General features: G+C 46.7%; 1 protein-coding gene across 1 annotated transcript; it reads right to left on the bottom strand.

Annotated features, from left to right (window-relative positions):
* Positions 1-135: 135 nt before the first annotated feature.
* On the bottom strand, positions 136-21,634 carry RNF2 (ring finger protein 2). The gene is made up of 7 exons (XM_039726253.1): positions 21,392-21,634; positions 7,498-7,586; positions 6,699-6,859; positions 5,067-5,282; positions 4,010-4,282; positions 2,977-3,148; positions 136-2,574 (listed from the first exon to the last, which is right to left on the bottom strand). The coding sequence occupies exons 2-7, from the start codon at positions 7,582-7,584 to the stop codon at positions 2,473-2,475; spliced, it is 1,011 nt and encodes a 336-aa protein (XP_039582187.1). The 5' UTR covers positions 7,585-7,586; positions 21,392-21,634; the 3' UTR covers positions 136-2,472.
* Between the last annotated feature and the right edge of the window lie 1,556 nt (positions 21,635-23,190).

The raw sequence follows: 23,190 nt of genomic DNA, 5'->3' as shown, positions 1-23,190 counted from the left end.
TGCTCTCAGGGGACTGTGACAGCCACCACTGTTGGAGCTGAGCTGCACCTGCACAGCCCCAGGCGTGGCAGCACAAACACTGCCCAAAGGGGGTCCTTTACCACAAGAGGAAGCAGCACTGCAGTTCCCAACATGTTGTTGATAACATTTTTGCTTTTATTGTCAATTTGAGCATTTCAGTGGGACTTTAGTTGGATAGGAGATAGTTTAGTTGGATATTAGGCTTACCCGTACGTAACACACATTATGTACTTACAAAAGAACATGGCTTTAAAAGGGGGAAGAATAATGGCATTTTGAAAATAAAATAGCTTATAGCACTAAAGAGTCACAGTGCAATCAATGGTTTAATCAAACAACTACATTATATATATAATATTTAAAGAACATAAATATTCAGGAAATTCACTACAACATGAAAATAAAAGCTTCACATTCTCTCACGCTTTTCAAAAGAACTGGAGACAAAGTGACAGCTCCTAGACAGACTGCTCAGCTTCACAACTTCTCTTGCTTAAGGGACTATCTCTCCCCTCAGCTCCCCCCAGGAGGGATGCTGGCACTAATCTAGAAGTTTTCCCCAGTAACTTTAAAGCATTTAGCACAGCCACTCCCCCACCCCCCGTTATATTCCGTGGACATGCACTACAGTCTATACAGCAACGCTTCACAAAGTCAGCAAAAACAGGTCCCTAATAGCTGCCCCTCTGTGCTCTGGGGCCTGAACTCTTCCATTTAATGTCACAAAAGCCCAAGGCTCTCCAGTCAGAGGAAATAATTAAGTTACTCAAAGAAGCCTGTGCAGTTTCCACAGCGGGATAAAGCTGATCTGAACAGCAGCCAGAAGGGACACTATTTACAAGTGCTAGGAAAGCCCAGAGCCAGGGAAGGGCAAGTCCTTCCCAGGAGAATCCCCAAGCAGCAGAATACTTTTGTATCACAAGCCAGAGCCAGTGGGAGTCCAGGCAGGCCACAGGAGGAGTGTAAACCACAGCATGTGGAGTAAAGCCTGGTGCTTCCCACCTACCACCAACTCTTTTTGCTTCGAGCTTCAGGGGCAAACGGGGGAGGGTTCATCAGCAAGTCTTAGAGCAAAGGGAACCTCGTGGTGACAGCTTCCCTTCAGACAGGACATGGGACAGGTCAAGCTGCCCCCTCAGAGCCACAGCAAGGTCCAGAACCAGGGCTGTACATGCAAATGACCAGCAGCAACCCGGCCTTACAGCACAGCCCACTGCCACGTTGGGGAACTTGAGCCTAAATGTAAGACACTAAATGGTAAACTTTGTCAAGTACTGAAGTTGTCTTCCAAAGTGCTAAGCCATGTTTGTTAAAGCTATGGCAAAGTAACAAAAGTAGAGTCTTGGAGCAGCTTACAACTGAAGTCTTCCCTACTCACACTGACACTGGGAAAAGGTCCCTGCTGGGGTGGCACAATTCCCCAAAGCAAAACATTTTGATGGCTGTGTGCTGGAATTTAGGGGATTTGCTTTAACAAAAAGTTTTCTGGACAGTTCTCCACAGCACACTCAAAACAGAGATCCTACTCTAGGGAACAGAGCAGGGTTATGAAACATCCAGATTTCCTTCAGTTCAGCTGTGAGGACAGGGCAACACTGCAGGAGGGGCCAGGCAGGAATCAAGACTGGCATGTCCTGCATGGAGAAGAGTTATGGGTTTGGGGTGTTAGGGTGTTTTTTTGACTGAAATAGCCATCAAAAACAAAACCAAACCAATCTGATGAACCACTTTGCACTGAAGTATTCAATTAAGCCCAGTAAACAGCAAGGTTTTAAAGTGTCAAGTTTTCTCAATGCAGCTCTCTTTGGAATCCCAGAATCCCAGGATGGTTGGACTTGGAAGGAACCTTAAACACCATCTCAGTCCAAGCCCCTGCCATGGGCAGCAATACCTCTTACAAGATGCAAAATTCCTTTGTTCACAAGAAAATATCTTAATGAACCTTTCCTAGGGGATCAGATTTCCTCTAGCTGCAAGACTATCCCAAATCCATTCTCTACCAATCAATTCTTAAGATGGATAACAGACACCAAATTCCAACATTTAACACATTCCTTGGCATATGCTACTATTGAATAGACTTCCTTGGCCACCCAACACTCCACACTTCACAGAGGCTACTAGAACTGTATCTGATGGAGCAGAAATCCAGATTTACCTGGACAAAACGAAGCCATTCCAAACCGGAACACTGGATCAGATATCATGCATTAGGAACAAAAAAGCATCTCAAACACAGGAATGCACTGGAGGTCATTTAGTCTCCCAGGGAAAAACCAAAAAACCCAACCAAAGACTAAATTAAATACTGTCTAGTCATATTACTGAGTATAGTGAGAGTGCCTGAAGGCACCACGTGTGTTGTCCATGAAGATTCTGGTGGTGCCTTATTTTAATATTATAGAAGTCGTAGCTATAAAAAGAGTTAGTTCCATCCCAGTTTCCCAGCACTTATTTGTGCTCCTTGGTGGGGGCATAGTACAGTTCCATGGGTTTGTTCACTTTCCAGTACTTCTCACTGACCAGTTCCAGGGAAAAGGAGCCATTTAGCACCTAGAAGAGAACAGCAGAACAGGAACAAATGAGGTCATCTGGTGGTGTGCTGTGAAACAGGCTACTTAAATCAATGCTTAAATGTGTTGGCTTGAAGGAATCGCCAATAATGTGGCACAAGTTACAAGCTAAAGATTCTCAAGTGAAGTAATATTTTTCCCCTCTTCAATTTTAACTGGAAAAGAATGGCGTAAGCCAGGTCATGGCTGGTGCCATCGCTGCATTTTCCCCAATTAATTTCTATGCCTCCTTTTCTACCAACCAAGTTTTTCCCAAAAAGCAACTGCTGTGCTGCTAAATAAGCTGGTGGCATGAATTTTCCTGTGAGCCCAGCTGGGTGGGTTTGAGCAGGGGTGTGTGCAGGGCTGGGGCTGGCCAGGGAGCGGGCAGCGCGGTGCTTACGGTGAACTGGCCGGCGGCGGTGGCGATGTAGATGGTGTACTGCTTCTCACTGGCCGTGTCCAGGTTCATCTGGTTGGACTCGCCCTTGCTGCGCAGCTCCTCCAGGGCCAGCCTCACTGCCAGGTACTTGGACAGGTGATCGACCGTGGCGTTGCCCGAGGTCTTGATGTACCTGTGACAGCAGCCAAGGATTCCCACAGATCGTCAGTGATCACTGAGCAGCAGCTGTGGGAAAAGCTTTCTGCAATGCCCCAAATATTAAAGGTCAGCTCTGAAAAAGCTTTTAGAGACAGCTCCCAGCTGAAGCTTTGCATAGATTTACACACATCACAGAGAGATGTCTCATCAGTGGAGAAAGCCAAGAAAAGACCTGAGGAAGCACCATAAAACTGCTCACTGCTGTGAGCCAAACTTGCAATCTGTGCTTGGTCTGGATTATGAACAAAAAAAGTCAGGAAAAGCTGCCAGCCTGCAAATCCTGCTAACACAAAGCTGCTCTGGAAACTGCTGACGCTTATACAAGGTTTGTTTATTCCCAAAGAATCTTAGAGTAAGTACAAAGAGGCTGATATAACACCATCATCCCACTACTGAACTGCAATGCTAGAAATCCTTAAAAACATTTTTATTCATGATCAAAGGCTTAAAACAGCTTATAACTTATTTTTTTTATAATAGTTGAGCAGTACCATCTACCTGACTTGGAAGAGAAAGAAGGGAAGAGTGCTTATTTGCATCTGGCCTTGGCACAGGTTATCCAGAGAAGCTGTGGCTGCCTCTGGATCTCTGCAAGTGTCCAAGGCTAGGCCTGGATGAGGCTTGGAGCAACCTGGGCTAGTGGAAGGTGTCCCTGCCATGGCAAGGGGTGGCACTGGATGGGTTTTAGGGTCCTTGCCACTTCATCCCGTGATACAGTTAAACAGGATGTGGTATGACTGAAGTAAATTGATGTTCAGAAGCCCCAAGAAGTGATGGAAAACCGAATCTCCAGGAAATAGCAGCAGAATGACAGAGATGGCAAGGGGCCACTGACCTTGTCTGTGCACTGTCATCGTTCTCCATGAGGGTGGGGTGAGGCCTGAACACCAGCTCGATCTCACTGGCCCCGTCCATCACGGGATCTATGGCCACAGTGGTGTTGTTGTTGTCCAGCTCCAGCCCAGAGTCATCTGAGGTTTTGGTCCTCTTGTTGCTGGGCCCAGCTTCCTGGTTGCTGTGTGTGGAGGCGTTGCTGCAGTGGGAGCTGTCGCCGTTGTCCTCGGCCCCGCTGCCATTCTCAATCTGCTGCTTCTTGCCCCGCTGCAACCTGGCCACAAACAGGCAGAGATACACCCTGACCCAGCCAGAACCCAGCCAGGTCACAGCACACCTCCTCCCCAAGGGAGGCATGTGCACACGCAAGCACTGAACGTTTCAGAGAGATTTAAAGTTAAAAAAATTACTAATGTTAATTCTTCAGTAAAGAAAGATACTCATAGACAGAACTCTCCATTTTTTCATGGCCCTCAAACACCTTTTAGCTATGTTTTAAGACTTTTAACTTCACACAGTTGTTTTTCAGGCAATTGCAGACCATTATTTTCATCCAAGCATGGATTAGAATTATTACACATTATTAGATTTATCAAATCCACATGTGATTAGAATTACCAAATCACACCATGCTTTATAATGCAAAGCTTGGGGCCTCTCTCCCAGCTGGCTCTCTTAGGTTTAAATGCATATCACCACAGTGTAAACACCACATATTCCAGCCTGTGAATTAGGTCACAACTAAGCCCCAAGTCCTGGTATTCTGTGCATTTACTGGCACGTAAGGATAGCATTTGGGTACAGGATTCTTGGTGTTATGGTTTCTTATCTAAGACACGATTGGGTAAAGCTAAGCTGCAGTTTCTGTCAGGCTGCCACAGAAGTCACAGGCAGTGATAGAGATTTCTGGTAGTAGACAGAAGGTTAAAAATCCTTTTGCCAAAGGTTAAAAATTGTTTTGGCAGATACCAGAGGAGAGGAGCAGATTCTCAAGCTCCACAGGGCACGAGGACAGGCATTGTATTTTTAGCCTAAGGACAAACGAGGTGATTACGTACCTGTTCATAGCCTGAATCTTTAATCCCTCCTCGATGCTGTGACTCAGGGCTTGCTGGTTGTTGTGCTTGCTGATCCTGGCCAGCACCCTCTCCTGATGAGCCTCGTACTCATCCCGGCTCGGGTAAATCTTACTGATGAGAGCGTCAAAATTGGGGTCTGGCCGCAGGGATCTTTTGGAAACGAGCTTTTTGCGACATGTGGGACATTCTTTGTTCCTGGACATGGACAAGAAGGAGGCAAACAACACTTAACTCTCTCCAGCAGTAACAAGTCTGCCCTGTTGCTTCCATTTTTGGTCAAGGTGCTCGCTAAGACTCAGTATTTATAGTAAATCTGGAAGGGGGCTTCTGTCTCTTGACACATCAGGTAGCTGCAGATATTTAAACAAAGATCCCAAACATATCTCTCCCTGCTGCTCTTTTATTTTAAAATATGTTTGAGCCAACTATTTAGACTGAAGAGCTCAAAAGTCCCATGTTCCCTTCTTCTCTTCATTTTCTGGATGGATTTTTACCTAGAAAAAATGGATGGCTGATGGACATTATACTGAGGCATAGTTAGTCTTAGGAGGAAAAAAGGTGGGCAGGCCCTGGCACAGGGTGCCCAGAGAAGCTGTGGCTGCCCCTGTATCCCTGGAAGTGTCCAAGACCAGGTTGGACAGGGCTTGGAGCAAGCTGGGACAGTGGAAGGTGTCCCTGCCCATGGCAGGGCTGGGACTAGATGGGCTTTAAGATTTCTTCCAAGACAAACCATTCTGGGATTCTGTGATTCCATGATTTCCAACACTCACAGGACACATAATTTGAAATGGTTGAAGGACACATAATTTGAAATGTATTATTAGGAAAAGGAAGAATAAGGGAAATTAACCCCATTTTTGTCAGTAATGTGTATTTTTATTTGTTACTGGATCTAAGAGACAAAAAGAATACAAAAAAGGACTTCAACTCCTTGCAAGAAACAGAACTATGAAATGATTTTTCGTGAGGAAGCAATTTGATCTTCCAGAGATGGCTGAACATAGAAAAACTGGATTTGTGCTGCACCTGCAGAAACTCCCAGTGTTTTTCGTGAGGAAGCAATTTGATCTTCCAGAGATGGCTGAACATAGAAAAACTGGATTTGAAAGGTGTGCTGCACATGCAGAAACTCCCAGTGCACAGTGACTGTCACACATCAACCCCCTGCCAAGGACACCTCACCTCAAGCGCAGTGGACTGTCCAAGCCTTCTTTCCTCCACAGCGTTCATCCCTGCCCCTGGCAGCATCCCATCCCTCTTCCCGGCAGTGTCCCATCCTTGGCAGTGTCCCCTCCCCGTGCCTTGGCAGTGTCCCATTCCCATGCCCTGGCAGTGTCCTCTCCCCATGCCTTGGCAGCGTTGTCCCCACCACATCCTGGCAGTGACCCCTCCCTGGCAGTGTTCCCCCCACAATGCCCTGGCCGTGTCCCTCCCCTGTGTCCTGGCAGTGTCCCCCGGCAGTGTCCCCTGGCAGTGACCCCTCCCTGGCAGTGTTCCCCCCACAATGCCCTGGCCGTGTCCCTCCCCTGTGTCCTGGCAGTGTCCCCCGGCAGTGTCCCCTGGCAGTGACCCCTCCCTGGCAGTGTCCCCTCCCTGGCAGTGCTGACGTACCCGCTCCTGAGGGCAGTGATGATGCAGTCGGCGCAGAAGCGATGCAGACACTCCTTCGTGGTCATGGTGTTCTTGAGCATGTCCAGGCAGATGGGACACATGAGCTCGCTGTGCAGGCTCCGGGGGGACACCACGATCTCCAGGCCATCTGTGATGGCTTCCTGGCAGCAAAGAAGGGACAGGTTCTTTCCTGGGATTGAGTCCCTTTCTCATGGAGACAGCGTGTTTTACCCAAGGGAACACAGCAGAGACACGACACACAAACACATCAAGCACACAGAACCCCAGTGCTGCCAGCCCTGCAACACACAATAAACAGAAGGAGCTGCTGGAGAGGGTCCAGGGGAGGCCATGAAGCTGATGAGGGGTCTGGAGCACCTCTCTGATCAGGAGAGACTGTGGGAGTTGAGCCTGCTCAGTCTGGAGGAGAGAGGACTGAGGGGAATCTCATCAATATACATAAGTGTCTCCCAGAGGTGTCAGAGAACAGTGCCAGACTCTGCTCAGAGCTGCCAGAGGGTAAAGCTCTGATGTTTGTAAGGATGTAAAGGATGAGGGGCAATGGCCATAAACTGAAATACAACAAGCTCCACCTCAACACAAGGAAGAACTTCTTTCCTTGGAAGGTGCAGAGCCCTGAACACCTGGGAGTGGAGTCCCCCTCTCCGGAGACATCCCAAACCCCCCTGGATGTGCCCCTGTGTCACCTGCTGTGGGTGACCCTGCTTGGGCAGGGGTTGGGCTGGGTGACCTCCAGAGGTCCCTCCCAAGCCCAGCAGTCCCACAGCTCTGTGATTACCTGGGGTGTTCTCTGCAGCTCGTACAGACTGAGCTCCCAGGTCTTGCTCAGAGGCTGCGTCCCGTTGGTCTGCACGGCCTGAGACATGGCTGGGGGAAGAAGGGACATGGGCTGAGCACTCAGGTGAGTCTGGCTCAGGATCCTCTCCCCTCCCAAGCCACAGCAGCGTGTGTCCAGCCCAGCAGAGGCTCCAGGGAACACGCGTCCCCCACGTACCAGGCTCTGCTGTGTCACACAAGGATAATCCCCTGCTTGTAACCACTCCAGGAGAACTGGGGGAGCTGCTCAGCCATGAACACTTGGCAAAAGTCAATTCAGTTGTTAAACAAAAGTGACACAGAACTGAAGGCCAGAGAACATGGGCCACAAATGCCACCTGATGCGGAAAATATTCCTGAAACATCCACTTCCAAACGTGCACATGGGTCAAGCAGGGTCTGATTCCTGCACCGAGGGGAAGGGCAAAATGAGGCAGGACACAGCACACCAGTCAAATGTGCTCACTGGAGCACACCAGAAGGCCTTTTCCTTCTTCAAAACACATCCCATGGGCTTTCCCATCAGAAGTTTGAATGATACTGAAAGATCAAGAGAAACCCAGTCATTGCATAATTTAAATAATAATTTTTAAAACCCAGAGAAACTGCACTTCTGTTTCATCAAAATTTTAGTACTATTGTATGAGATGAGGCAAAATTACCACACAGAGTCACTGCAGATGTGAAAAAGTCTGCAAAGTGACAGAAGAAAATTATGTTTCCGAACAGAAAATACTTTTATGCTGGGGGAGAGGAGGCATTGCTTCCCATGACTCCAAAAAATGCCTGCCTTGAGCAGGTAAACTTATCGCAGATAGTGGTATGTTTAAAAAAATAATTCTAACTGTGTAAGTGGCAAGACTGCAATTGCAGACCTTTTTTCTAGGTGGAATAAATAGAAGTGCTTTCTTTTATTCCTTTTTTAAATGTGGGTTTCCAGATCCTTCAATTCAGCAGCCAAATGCATTTTCTATTGGCATCTATCACATACATTATAATCTATTTTCCAACTCATTAAGTTCTTTATAAAAAGGCCCAAACTCTCTGGAGAACAAGGTCACTATATAAGCTTTAATTAATTGTGAAGGGAAAAGCAAGATAAGCTGTGCAGAGTATTAGATCTAATTCCATCCAGACACAAAAATCAGAGTTTTGTCACTTGGTATTTTCCTTGTTTTTGAGGAAGGAGGGGAAAAAAGACTGACATAAAATAGCCACATCTACTATTATGTCTATTAAGTAGAATCCCAGAATACTTTGGGTTTGAAGGAAGCTTTAAGACCATCCAGTTCCAACCCCCTGTCATGGGCAGGGACACCTTCCACTAGCCCAGGCTGCTCCAAGCCCTGTCCAACCTGGCCTTGGACACCTCCAGGGATCCAGGGACAGCCACAGCTTCTCTGGGCACCCTGTGCCAGGGCCTGCCCACCCTCACAGGGAACAACTTCTTCCAAAATCCAATGCAAGCATACCCTCTGTCAGTCTGAAGCTCTTCCTCCTTTTTCTGTCACTCCAATTCCTCTCAGAGTCCATCTCCAACTCCAGTTTTACTGTGTAAATATCATGTCCTATAACTGCAGTTTGTCACAAGAGACCTGTTCCTCTGTGGGGATCAGAGAAGTCCCATGTCCAGTTAAGACTTCACCAGCCCAGCAGAGGTGAGAAGCCACCACATCCCCAGCTGCAGACTGAAGCACTGAGCTGTCCTGCCAGTGTTTTTATTTCATTTATTCAGTGGTATGAATTTAATGATGGCATTAAGTGACTCATCTCAGCAAAGAAGGGAAACACTGTTTCTCTGTGTTCTAATTTCCACTAATATTTAAGGCAATTCCAGGTGTACAGGAAGCTAAGTGCTCCAGGATAAGGATTTTTTAATGTTGTTCTAACAGAGACCAAACATCATCAGTGTCTGCACTGGATACCACTCTTGTGTGCTTTTAAAACTGACACGTTCAATTAACCATCATTTCAGCAGCTGAAAGAAATTCATGAAGCTGCTAATCACAACCCTTGCCAAAACCTGCTGGAGCACACAGACCAAGACAGCAGAGCCCCAGAGGATCCAGCCTGTCCTAAACAAGAGCCTGCTCTCCACATCTGAGTGAAGAGCTCATCCCAGCATCCCCTGTGTGTACAGGTAATTCCTCACCTGAACTCATGGACTGTCCAAGAACAGAGAACAACTAACATAGAAGAGCAGCTCTGGGGGCCAGGCCATCACCAAACCCATCCATTGCACAACAACCACATTAACACCAACATTTCTTCCTGGGAAGGGTGGGCTGGTATTAAAGGGGCTGCCCAGGAGGGTTTGGAGTCCCCATCCCTGGAGGTGTCCAAGGAAGGCCAGGACGTGGCACTCAGAGCTCTGGTGGTGGTGACACGGTGGGGACCTGGCACAGCTTGGACTTCATGATCTTAGAGGTGTTTTTCAGACTCAGTGAGTCTGGAGTTTATCCTGCAGCCATGCCTACAAGCCCGAGGCTACACTGCACAGGACTCTGTACAGCTGATGAGTAACTGAGCAGCTTTACTTGAAATCCTTCTCATCTGAGATGCCAAGTGCTTCACTCTCACCCTAAGGGCTGCAGTGAGGGTACTTTCACATTTTAAGAAGAAAACCAGTGGCCTTAAAGCCAGCTGAAAAGTCCAGAGATCCATACAACCCATCCTGTCACTACCAAACACCTCCTCTGCCTCTGGCAAGGGAAACCTGAGGAGCAGCAGAAACGTGGTCAATTCAAGCATGCTGGATCAACAACAAAACAAATTATGCTCCATGGAGTTTTTACTCTTCTTGATGATCAGTAAGTAAGCCTGCTCAACTTTTCCCCTGATCCCCTACAACTGCCATAGCTGTATCATTCCTGAAAAATGCATGTGAACGAGGCCTGACTTCTCTTCCCTCTGGCACTGGTGGCTCTCAGATTGGATTGTGTTTCCTCACACTGCTGAAATCTAACCCAGCAACACCCAGAGCTGGCACCAGGATCAAACATTATCCCACAATCAGGAGAGGCATTTTGACCCAGAATTGCACTGACCACGTAACAGCCACCAAGTACCAACCAGCAGTCACAAAACCAAAACCAGTGAACCATCGCTTCAGGTGTTGCATCAATGAATGACGTTCTCCATTTCTTTGGGGAATTGAGGTGGGAAACACCTCTACATTTAGCTGACTCTTCAGTTTCCTTTTAGGACAGTCCACTCCTACTAGATTTAAAGCAGGAAATCGTGCATGGCTCAGGTCACACTGGCTGATTGTTTCTAGAGCTACAGAAGTAGGAAGTTTTTCATGAGCTGAAGGAAGATTATCTTCCTGTTCTTGACACTGTTCCGAGGGAAAAATATGAAGTGTAAAGTTTCTACACTGAAGGTACAATAGTCTTTTTATCAACTACTACTGGCAAACAGACAGAAGATAGAGAAAAAATATCAAACCTCACATTTGTTCTTCAGTCCGGAAATTTAGTCCAGTGAAATTTCACATCCCTAACATCACTGACATAATTCACTCTTCCTCTGCATCCCTTTTGGCATTGTTTTTCAAAAAAAGTCTTACATGACAGGTTTGTCACACTCCTTTTCCCAGTTCACACTTTGTGACAGATTTCACATCAACAATACCCACTTTTCAACTGTTCGACATTTTGCATCTTTCCCACTTCATAACGAAGGTGGGATCACTTCTTCACAGTCACACATGTGAGCACCAGAAACAATGTGAAGTCAGACACCCCCATGAGCCTTCCTTGAAAACACTTGTAACACACCACAGCCATAGACTTTTTATCATCCTTTTACCTTTATGACTTGTCTGTTCCCTCTGGATATAAGAGGAAAGCAACCAGTTACACAACAACAGGCTAACTGGGGTGAAACCACATTTACAGAATCACAAAACAATTTGGATTGGAAGGGATCTTAATGATCATCCAGTTTCAACCCCCTGCCATGGGCAGGGACACCTTCCACTAGCCCAGGCTGCTCCAAGCCCTGTCCAACCTGGCCTTGGACATTCCCAGGGATGGGGCAGCCACAGCTTCTCTGGGTAATCTGTGCCAGGGCCTCCCCACCCTCACAGGCAGAATTTCTTCCCAATATTCCATCTAACCCTGTTCTCTGGCAGACCAAACCTCTCTCTCTCAGAGCATCAACAAGTAGTAGTTGTTTGGATTAATGCTGTGGCCAGAGGGCCATTCTTGTCCATCATTAAGAAAACCACCTTAATCAATATTCTATGGACCCCTGCAACCCTTCAGACTGACTCAGTCTTCAGGCACAGCAAAAACCCTAAGCACAAACTCCATAACTACAGGGTACACACATCTGTCACTGTCAAAGCCAGAGCTGACTGGTAAACCAATATATTACACCTCAACAAATCTGAAGAAAACCAGTTGGGATTTAAAAATTTAAGAAAGTAAGTCTTGTTCCTGAACTGCTGGAAAACAGAGTTACAGGAAAAAGTAACAATAAGGAACACCCTGTCTGGAAAGCTCTTGGATCTCCTGCCTGTTCACTGGCTGGGGTGTCCTTCTTCCAAATGTGCTTGAATAAAAAACTCCAGCAGACTAATATCCACACCTGTTACACACCACATCCACTTCACAACCTCTTACACTGAAATATACTTAATATTTACTCCAACATAATCATGACTGAAGTAGGGTGGGCATTTGGACATCCCACTCCTGAAGCTGTCCAGTAAAAATAAAACCCAGCTGACAGCACTTAGAGCAGACCAGTGAGATCTGTGGGCAGCCAAAGGAGGAGCTCAGCACCACCATATCTCTGCTCCTGCCCTTCCCATCTTACCTTTCACAGGTTTCCACCCTCAGATCCACCAATGAGTAACAGCTCCTTAGTTCTATTGCTGAAAATGTGTCAGTTCTGAATAGATAACATTTCCTCTGAGCTCTAGCCCAGCACTAACCTGGATGGTGGTCTTGCTTTAAACAGGGAGCAGGGGATGCCATCAGGGATCCCTCACAACCTGGAATATGCTCCAAAATGCTTTGCAGGGCCTGTTTTAGCCCAAGCAAAGGCTAAAGAGCATCTGCAGTGTGGTTGTGTCAGCACAGCTTGAGATCAGAGAAAGGCTGGAATGGTACCAAGCACCTGGAAAGAGAACCCACAAACCCAGCTCAGGTGTGACCATAACCACACCATCTCCATTCAACTTTCTGTGATACTTTCACGAAAAAAACCCCACTTATGAGGAAAAAAATTGCATCAGGCTCTTTAAAAAAAAAGATTACACACATTTTTAGAGAGTATTAAAATCTTAGAAATAACTGATTTCTGTTCCAAGTTGTAAAAGGTAAATATTTAGACTTAAAACAGTAAGACAGTTAGACCTCTATTCAGTGTGCCAAATTCAACAGCACCTTCAACCATTTCTGGTTTTTCTTCCTAAGGATTAATTCTTTTAAAAACAGGTATTCATAGTGCAGTTACTTGGAAATTTAACAGGTTTAGAGCTTTAATTTTACTCTCTCTCACACTATGACTAGTATTGGGAACAGAACTGCACGTTTTCACAGAGAACTCAATCATTCATATCGAATCCAATTAAAGCATTCTGAAATTTAAGGGGGTTTTTTTGGTTTTACTTATTGGCTTAGAGCTTGATTTGGAAAAAAAATCCACACAATCTGGAAGACACTATTTGAAGGAATTAAGCTTTCCTGCAGTTCCCTGGCAGTTCAGATAGTTTTACATCCAGTTGTAATCTAGGACAACTGGTGCTAGATTATAATGTAGTATGTTTAGTATTCACTCTGAAGTGATGTTCCTCTCTGGATCAAAAATCCCCCAGGAAAGAGCCAAATCAGGTTCTGGCCCGGAGCTCCTTTTGTTCCCTGCTCTGGAAATCCCTCCTCAGTGATCCTGAACGAGGATGTCGCCACACCAGGCTGTGCCTCCCATCCCTCATTACTGTCACCACTCCTCAAGCTGTCTCTTGCTGAGTTTATACTGCACTTACTCTGGTCATACCCTGATCTCTGAAGGGGTAAACTCAAGACGGGAAGGTCCTACTGAACTGGGTTGAGTTCATTCAGCCATCAGGCCTTGGTTTCCTAATCACCTTTAATGTCACAACATCCCTTACCAGAAAGTCTTCACTTCTGTTTGCAAACGGAATTCCTATTCTATGAGCCATGCACAGAGTCATCTTCTCTTGACACAACCACACCTGGTCTGTGCTCACAACAAACCCAGCCTCAGGGACTGATGTTCAGAGCTGCAAACAAAGCACAGTGGCTCTGCAGGGCAGCTCCACATGCAAGGTTCATGTTGTCAGCCTTGCAGACATCCAAGAGATAAGGTCTGACTTAGTATCCATCAGATCCACTGTTACAGGCACCAAAACCCCATTTAAAATCTCCCCCCATGAGCCAGATATAAAGCAACAACTACTCAATGTAATAAATCCAAAATGAGAAAGTATTTCCCATGACAGAAGGTGTATGGACAGACAGAAAAAAACTGCTAAGAAGTGCTGAGCAGCAGAATCCACAGACGAAGCTAATCCTACCTGAAAGCAGAAAGCCACAGCCCAGGGGTCACCAATAACAGGTCACTTGAGAGGGGCTGTGGGAGGCCCACTCTGGGACACAGCCACACTTGTGTGGTAGTGACCAACCTGATCAACTGGCCCTGCTTTTGCCAGGGGATTGTACTGGGTGGTCACTGAAAGTATCATCCAACCCAAACTATTCTGTGGGGTTATCTCCCTATCAGAGATTTTTATCCTTAGTTTTGCTGTGCAGACAGTGACAGACAAGAGAAGCCAACAGCAAGTGACAGTGATCAGCCAATAAACCACTGCCACAACGAAGAGTGGAGAAAGATGAACATGACCTGCTCCTGTCCTCACACCTTTTACAATCCAAATGGTCAAATATCATCCTATGAGATCCTCCTTACCCACAAAAGAAAGGCTTTTGGGGACAACAGTGACCACCAGATTTATACAGAGCAGAATCCATTTGTCTGAACTATGCAGAAACAGCAACGAGGGAACTGGGCCCTCAGACACCTGGTATGTTATAAAGAATATCCAGCAAGTCTGCTTAAAAATGGGAGTTTCCTCCACAAACTCATGACATAGCCACATATTTAAGAAAAAGAGCACTTAGAATAGAGCTGTAAATGGTGCAGATTAGCTGTCAAACTGCAAATTCCTGAGGATCAGATAGAGATTAAACATGAGTGTTATCAAGTGAACAGCTCCAGCTATTCATGGAATACCCTGAAAGCACATTGGTGGGCTAATTTCAAAATGATTACTAAACATTTTATCAGTTAATACTGACAGGAATGTGAGCTCCTTTGTAAATGCCTGCTATGGTTAAAACTGAGTAGTCCACAGAGTGGAAATACTTTTCATTACAAATATATTTTGCAATATATTGCAAATACATTAACTAGAAGTTTATCATGTGCAAAGCACAACCACCACCAATTAAAAGACTGCTAAAGAATGCAAATTAATACAAACTATAAAGCTGAAACTTCACATACCAATTACATACCTCAGAAATGGACTCTGGTAACAACAGGTTTTTACATGGTGCTTTCTAACTGTTCAGCTTACAAGCAAACACACCTTCAGACTGTGTGTGGGGGACAGAAACTCTGAATTAAATAAAAAACGAGGAAGAAGAGACATAGAATCATATCATCATCGAATCATGGAATGGTTTGGGTTGGAAAAAACCTTAAAGCTCATCCAGTGCCACCCCTGCCATGGGCAGGGACACCTTCCACTGTCCCAGGGTGTTCCGAGCCCCGTCCAACCTGGCCTTGGACACTTCCAGGGATCCAGAAGCAGCCACAGCTTCTCTGGGCACCCTGTGCCAGGGCCTGCCACCCTCACAGGGAACAATTCCTTCCCAATATCCCATCTAACCCTGCTCTTCCTGCTTTAAACCCACGTGGCCCTTATCTCTTATGGACCATGGATCCATGCTCTATGATGGAAAGAAACCATCCCACCAGCCACTCCTGGGCAACAGTGTGGCTGGGAATCAAGACAGGGATCAGATTCATGTCAGGGCATGATCATGTCAGGGATCCCTGAGCTGGCTTTAAAAGCACCTGCATCATTACAGCCCTGACCACCAGCAATGACTTTGTGCCATTCCAACTTCAGTTCCAACTGAAGTGATGCTCACTGAAAATTAAACATGTGATAACCACTCTGACAATCCCAATTTAACAGTGTTTGCACCTGGCTCCCTGCCATCCTGTTTTCCTACTTTATTTACAGAAGGAAATGAAGAGATTAACATTCAAATGTTTTGATCAATTATATCAATAGGCCCCACTATGGCCGAGAAAATAATTTAGCTATAATAAAACCAGGAAATTAATACTAAGACACAAATTTTACATTTGGATAGGTAAACTCTCACTGAATGTCAGATAGTGAGTGAATGTACAATGGAGAAGTTACTAATGCAATAAAACTATCTGTAAATACATGAGTGACAAATGTTCCCCACACTCAAGACTGTGCCAAGTGCTACACTTAAAATACTGAGAAATCCAAGGTTTGTCAGTCTATAAAGAGCAGTTAGCAAAGAGACACAACCTCAGTGCAGCCCTAGAGCACTCCCAGCCAGGAAGGAAAGATGTATCATTAATTCAAGACCACAGACTCAAAAATGTTCCAAAACAGCCAATAAAACTGAGGAATGCAGAGAAATCCAAGGCATCAGTGCAGTTTAACAGCCCCCAAAGTTGGAAACACCAAAGACCTTCTCCCAGCATGACTGTCCCTCTCAGTCATACCACAGCAGAGGTTTTCATTTTCTTGATAACGAGTCCCAAATTCCCATTAACTTAGCATTTCTCTTCATCATTTAAAAAAAATCCTCCCTTGAAAAGCAAGTAACAACACCTAATGCTGTGATTATGGAATCTCTGGAAGGCTGCTGGACAGATGACAGCTGACTGAAATAACACTGGCATTTCTGAAACCCATGGGCTTGGAAGCACATGGTCTTTTACAGCTTCTTGGCTGTATTTACTCCCCTAAGAATGTGTTTTGCCTTTGAGGTATGGAATCTTGCAGCTAACAGCCACTCACAATTCCCTGGCCCTGAGATGGATCAATGCATGGAGCTGGGCAGCATTTCCCATCTGGCTGTCAAGCTGCTGCTCCTGGCCTGGAGACACTGGGGTGTGACCTCACACAAACCATCTGCTGTGCATCTGGACACCTCTGGAAGGGCTCCATGAATCCCATGCTGACAGAAGTGGCCAAAGGGAGATAATCCTCCTGGTTTAGATGTCAAGGGCAACAGGGGAAAATAAAGTACCAAATTAAACTGTTGATCAAACTCCAGGCTGTTTTACGAGTGTGGGGAACAGCCATGTACTTCTGGACACAACACAAAGGACTGACTGATTTTAGGTTGGTGCTTTTCTGTATATTTACAGCAGGAAAGTGTAGCAGCATTGAAGCAGCCTGAGCCCAGGTACATCCCTCCTGTGGAGCTGAGGCTCAAATTTCAGTTTATTCTAACAAGGTCTGTACTCTGTATGCATCTGGCCTTTTCACACCACCTCCCAGATCTCTCCATTCCTGTCAGTAACCTTCAGTCCTCAGTGTCAGCTCCTCATAACCCATTCTGTACCCTACCCTCCAGGACATCTCCTCAGCTAGAAAAACTGGAATACATAAAAATACCATGACATTTCCAGAGAACTATCTATATCATCAGTTGCCTCTAAGGTGTCCAGAATTCACCTGCTCAAACTCATCTCATGTCAAACCCAGGCTATTCCTAAATTACAAAGCTTAGCTTTTTTTTTTAATCTTAAAGGATTAATTTGAAAACTTTACAGATTTCACACACACACAAAAGCAAACATTGCCCACTCTTCTAATGCATCAGGCAGTAAGATTATTTTAATCATTAGAGCTCATATCCTGGAACGTAGCCTTTCACATCACCTATATCTCATCCAAAGCAGTATGAAAATATGTTACAACATTAATGCCTTCTGCCAGGAGTAGAAACAAACCCCAAAACTGTTACAGGAACAGCAACTTTTCACTGCTGATGTGGGTCAACAGATCAGGCAAACACTTGACCTCAAATGTGCCAAAGAACTTTGCCAAGAATTCATATAAAAAGGAAAACAGCCAATACTAAGTTATAATTTAGCCCTGTGAAGCAATAACATTAAGCAGAGCTCTGGGGGGAGTGAGTAGAATTGTGATTTTATCTGCTGCTTGTTAAATTTTACGCCAAGTTTTTCATATTAGGAAGCATGGTACTGTATAGTATGTCTGTGACTACCCAGGTGAGTTTCAAAAATTAAGTTCTTAGTCTCTTAAATTAACCTTGGACTTCAGAATTAATCACCAGCTAGGAAGGAGAAAAGCCAAAGTTCCTTTCTAAAATTCATTTCCATGCTGTATCAGATCAGAACAGGAGGGATAAAGGACTGAAAACTTTTGGGAGCAAACAAAAGTAAAGCTTCAAACTCCAGAAAGTTGAATCCGTCACAGCAACTAAATTGTACAAACAATTCATGATATGTGTTGCCTTAGGATATTTTTAATGAGGTTTAGTTTTTAATTTTTCCTTGCCCTGCTCTGCTGGCACATTTTTTTGAGGCTACCTACTCTCTTGTTGTGTCCTTGAAGTAATAGCTGCCAAAAGCAAGACCTGAGCACTTCAATCAGTAAGGTGAAGTTTAATCATTTCAGTACCTATGTTGTGGCCTTTCAATTTTCTGTACATTTTAACAAAAATTCATCCCTGCACTACAATTCAGAATCTTTTGCATCTTCACAGATGCTGTGAGTGGTTCTGCCAGAGGTATGTGCAGGATTCCAGGTTCCTTCCAAGAGCTGTGTTAGAGAGCCATAAGGATTGCTCTCCCACTTGGCAGTGAAGCTACAACCAACAGTGACAGAATTTTCTTCATGAGAACAAAAAGACAGCTTGGTTATTAATAAACAGAAAATAAACTCCCCCACAACACTTGAGAGACAAAAAGACTCAAGCAATTTCATGTCTGATTGACTTAATAGCTACAATAAATATATAAAAGCAAAACAGTGAATTTGGCAAGCAGGCAGCTCTCACCTAAAGCTGGGCAACAGCAAAGAACAATTTGTGTTTGAAGGACTCTCTGACAAGTAACACTGTCCATTTTGTGAACAGTACTACAGGAGCAACACTTAACACAGTTTAACTCAATGCTTACACAAAACAGCGCAATGTTATCCCCAAGAGGCGAAGAGTAAAGAATTATTAGGTTTTAATTAGTTAGCAGAACACTACTGCTAACTCCCCGCTGTCTGCAAGAGAGCTCCAGGATCCACAAGTGGGGGAGAAGCAGACAGGGGTAATTCCTAAAATATTTCTGCACTGCAACAAGTCTAAACAGCTCCACAATATCAAATGCTGCTCATTCCTTCGAAAATTAAGAATTTTAGCTCTGACAGCCAGTTATTGGAATTAACAGAAAACCAAGCAGAAGCAAGCTGAGGCTCAACAGCATCTCTTCACCAATCTTTTTACTCTATGTCTGCATCATTATTAAACTGCTGACCGATTCAGAAAAAAAATAGGTAAAAGGTATTTAAGGAAAAAAAAGTGGAAGGAATTCCTTTACTCCAATGCTTCTTTCATGCATGTTCCTAGAGGTGCTGCTTCAGTAAGAGGAGATCCAGTGTTCCTTAGAAAAATACAACTGAGCAGTCGCAGACTGGAGTCTCATATTTAAAGCTCCTTTCCCTCCCCCATTACATTTTTTTTGTAAGCAAGGGAAAGAGTTAAAAGATGAAGAAATTCACTTATCCCAACATCTATTTCACATAAAGACTGATGGCTTTCCTGTAGCCTGTATTTCTATTTAATGACAGCAGAGCACTGAAAATGCCAGAATTCTGCTCCAATCACCCAAGACGCCCAACCAAGTCTTCACACTCAAGCCATTACCACTCATCACTCCTAAAACACAAAGCATCATTGACCAAGGGAATCCCATGCAATTTATTTTTCTGGCATCTGCATATTATTTCACCTCTAAGACATGACAGAAAGTGCTTTTCTTGGCAGCTGCAGTAAGGCTCGTGCTTCAAATATTTGAAGCCAAAGGCCAACAATTTTAGCCACCAAAGAAGAGAAAAAATAGCTCCAATACAATGTCTGTGTCCCTCTATTATCATAAACTTGAATGCAGACAACAATATTATTAAACGCTGTGAGTGTGCAGTTATTAAGCACGGTGACATTCATGGGGGCAGTGAGGTTTAAAGATGCTCTTGATTTGTCTGTCATTGCTGAAAGGCACTGTCACAGAGTCACACCCAGCCCCAAACTCGAACCTGACACTGCAGCTTGGGCTGTCCAGTGACAATTCCTCCCATCTCCAGACAACTGATAAAGCTAATCCTTCCAACAAATATTTTTAATTCAAAATATACTGCTTATCCATATCTGCTGCTGTCACAGCCAGCGCCTCTGTCTTCGCTGACAGCTGAATGTCAGCTCTGAGCTTGACATGATGTATAAGAAAGTCAAATTATCTCATTACACAAGTTTTTAATGGAAACACAGATGAATACAAATCAGAGCACCTCTGCAGGGAACTCCTATGACAAATCGAGTCTTTGTCACTGAATGAATGACACTTGACGAAAGAATTCTCCCCAAGCAATAATAATTTCACCTGCACACCAGTCACAGTTTTTCAAACGCAAGCAATTCCCTTTAATCCTTAAAAGCCCATGTGCAGTGCACGGTTATCACAGAGAGCTACAACCACTTCCAAACAGGGCTGGATTATGAATTATATTGGAAATCATATTTCTCCACTAGCTGTCCTCTGGATTTCTGTGGAATTAGACACTTGATCCAATTATTTTCCATAGAAGAGGGTCTGAAAAACAAACAGCCTACAAAAATCCCGAGAAGAATATTGCTGAATGCATGTTCCATAAACACAGGTGCCATAGGGTTGGCGCAAGGAAGGCAAGCGATCCAGAAGAGCTCCTGCAGAATGTAAAACTTGGCAAGAGGCATGTGCTAAATTCGTACGGGAAGCAGCGGGAGCGATGTGGAGGGAGGAGACACATCCTCAGCTCCCGGCACAGCGTCCTTCTGCACCTGCTGCCCTGTGGGAAGCGACATTTTCCCGGGAGCAGCCGGGGGGCTCCCAGCCCCAGTTCGCGAGCATCACGCCCCGCCAGCACCGCTCGCCACGGGCTCCGGGACAGACAAAAGACCGGGAAGGCCGAGCTGTAAATCACAGCAGGATGGCAGTGCTCGGCGGGGCGATGCGCAGAGGCGGCGGGAGCGGCTCGGGGCCGTGTCCGTGTCCGTGTCCCTGAGCTGTCCCCTGCCGGGGCTGGCAGCGGCCGTGCCGCGCTCGCCGGCTGCTGCTGCGCTACTGCGGCTGCGATGGAGCCGCGCGTCCTGCCTCTGCTGCAGCTCCCAGGCTGCACACATGCACCTACACATGCATCGCTATGTGCACGTATAGCGAGACAGCTGCGGGCATATAGGTATGTGCGTACAGATGGATCCCCAGCTGCCCCGGGCTCGGCAGCCCCACGCCGGCCCTGGGGGCGGCTCGGTGCCCCGCGGCCCTGCAGCACGGCCGGGCTGAGGGCAACGGGGGCTCCAGGCTGCCATGGGGCCGCTGGCCACGGCTCCTCCCGGACACCCCGACCCCCGCCCCGCCGGAATAGCCCGGCAGCCGCCCGGCCGGCTCCCCGCGCGGGGTCAGCCCCGCTCGGACACCGCGCACAGGCGCCCGCCGCTCCGCACCCGCCCCGGTCCCGCAGGGACAGAGAACCCCGCAGGAGCGCTCACCGCCCGCCGCTGCCGCCTCCGTCCGTGGCCGGCGGTGCCGCCGCAGCCCCCGCAGCACAATATGGCGAGCGGCGGCTCCGCAATGGAGCTCGGGAAATAGAGGGGAGTTACATATTCATGGCCGGGGCTGGGCAGGGGGAGCGCGGACGGGGCCGCCGCGCCCGGGCCGCCCCGCGCCCTCCTCCGCCTCCTTCACGGCCGGGGCGCGGCGGCGACCGGGGCTGCTCGCTGCTTCCCCCGCCCTGCCCACCCCTCCGGCCCCGCCGCCAGCGCTCCATATCCTTTTCCTTTCCTTTCCCGGGATGCGGCACCGCGTCCTGCAGGGCTCCCTCCGCACCACTGCCCCTCTCCACTGACCGCCCTCCCCGGCCGGGGGCGGCTGAGCTGCGCCAGGAGAGGCTCAGGTCGCACATCTGGAGCAATTCCTTCCCGGACACGGGGATTAGGCTTTGGAGAGGGCTGGCTGCCCATGGGGGCGGTGGAGTCACCGTCCCTGGAGGTGTTTAAGGGAAGGCTGGCTGTGGCACTTGTGCCATGGCCTGGTTGACAGGTTGCCCTCGGTGATGCCAGAGGTGTTTCCCAGCTCCGGTGACTCTGTGGTTCCCGTAGCCAGCCCCGGCGTGGCGGTGCCCGGAGCGGGGCCGGCCCGAGCAGCCCCCGCTGTCCCCGGGGAGCCGGGTGAGCCTGCGGGCCGCAGAATTGGGTGAGTGCCGCCTCATTCCCCGCTCTGCGGGCAGGAGCGGCTCCGCACCGCACTGCCCCGGGGAGGAATGCACGGCCTCGGCCGGGCTCTGCTCCCTGAGCTCCGTGTTCGGACGCCGCTGCCGGAGGGATGTGCCCGGAGGCTGTGGGGAGCAGCTGAGCCCCGGCAGGCAGGGCAGCGAGGCGCCGGGCCCAGCGCCATGCCCTCACCCCTCAGACGAGGCACAGGAGCTGCGGTAAGGCTCGCGGTGTTTCTGTTTACGATACACCTTCAGGTGCTCTCCAGCATCTCCCGCCCTCTCTGCGTGAAATAAACATGAAATAAGCGTTTGTCTTCCCGTGTCTGCGTGTTAACGTTTGGTAAATTAAAATTGTTTTTATGAGCTTTGGGGTCTTCAGAGGTGCCTTTACTGGTCTTGGCATTAACTGTTTTATAGCGATAGCAAGGCAGTGCACTTAGTGTAATTAAATCTGGTGTGAGTAAAAAATGAACAGAGAACAGACGTGAGTTTGAATTAATACTTCAGTCTTTAATCATGCAGCAACATAATTAAGATTATTCGATATGGAGTATTTAAGGCAATTCAATACAGAGTATTTAAGGCAATTCAGTATGAAGTAAGTTTTCCTAGAGTGTTATAGTTAGTGTTCTCATAATTAGGATATTTTAAAAGTCCTGGTTTGGACCTTCACCTCTCCTTGCAAAACTTCACATATTTTTGAGAAATTCTAGCCTAAGTCAGGTTATTCCTAAGGAACTATTTTTATGGAGTAACTTTCACTCCCTCACACCCCTTATGACCTATACTGCCACCTATATAATTGATCCTTACAAGACATTGATAAGTTAGTCAGGGATAACATCTCTGTTTTCTGAGAGTGATGAAATGTCTCAGATAAATCTCAGAGGGAGTCAGCTGTGGACAAGATTTAACAGTCCTTGCTCTTGATTTGGTTTCTTAAAGAATTATTTTTCTGAAGTGGGTTGTGTTGAGCTCTTTCAGTGTTAAAATTCAAAGCTGGCATACAGAATGGAATAAGAGATTCTGATACATTCCTCTCTTTAGAATGACACTAGTCAGAACTAATGACTGAAA

The sequence above is a fragment of the Passer montanus genome, unplaced genomic scaffold (assembly GCF_014805655.1).
Source record: "Passer montanus isolate IOZ18808 unplaced genomic scaffold, ASM1480565v1 scaffold58, whole genome shotgun sequence".
Lineage (NCBI taxonomy): Eukaryota > Metazoa > Chordata > Aves > Passeriformes > Passeridae > Passer > Passer montanus.
Note: the sequence above shows the minus strand (reverse complement) of the source record. Positions and strands in the feature narration are given on the sequence as shown.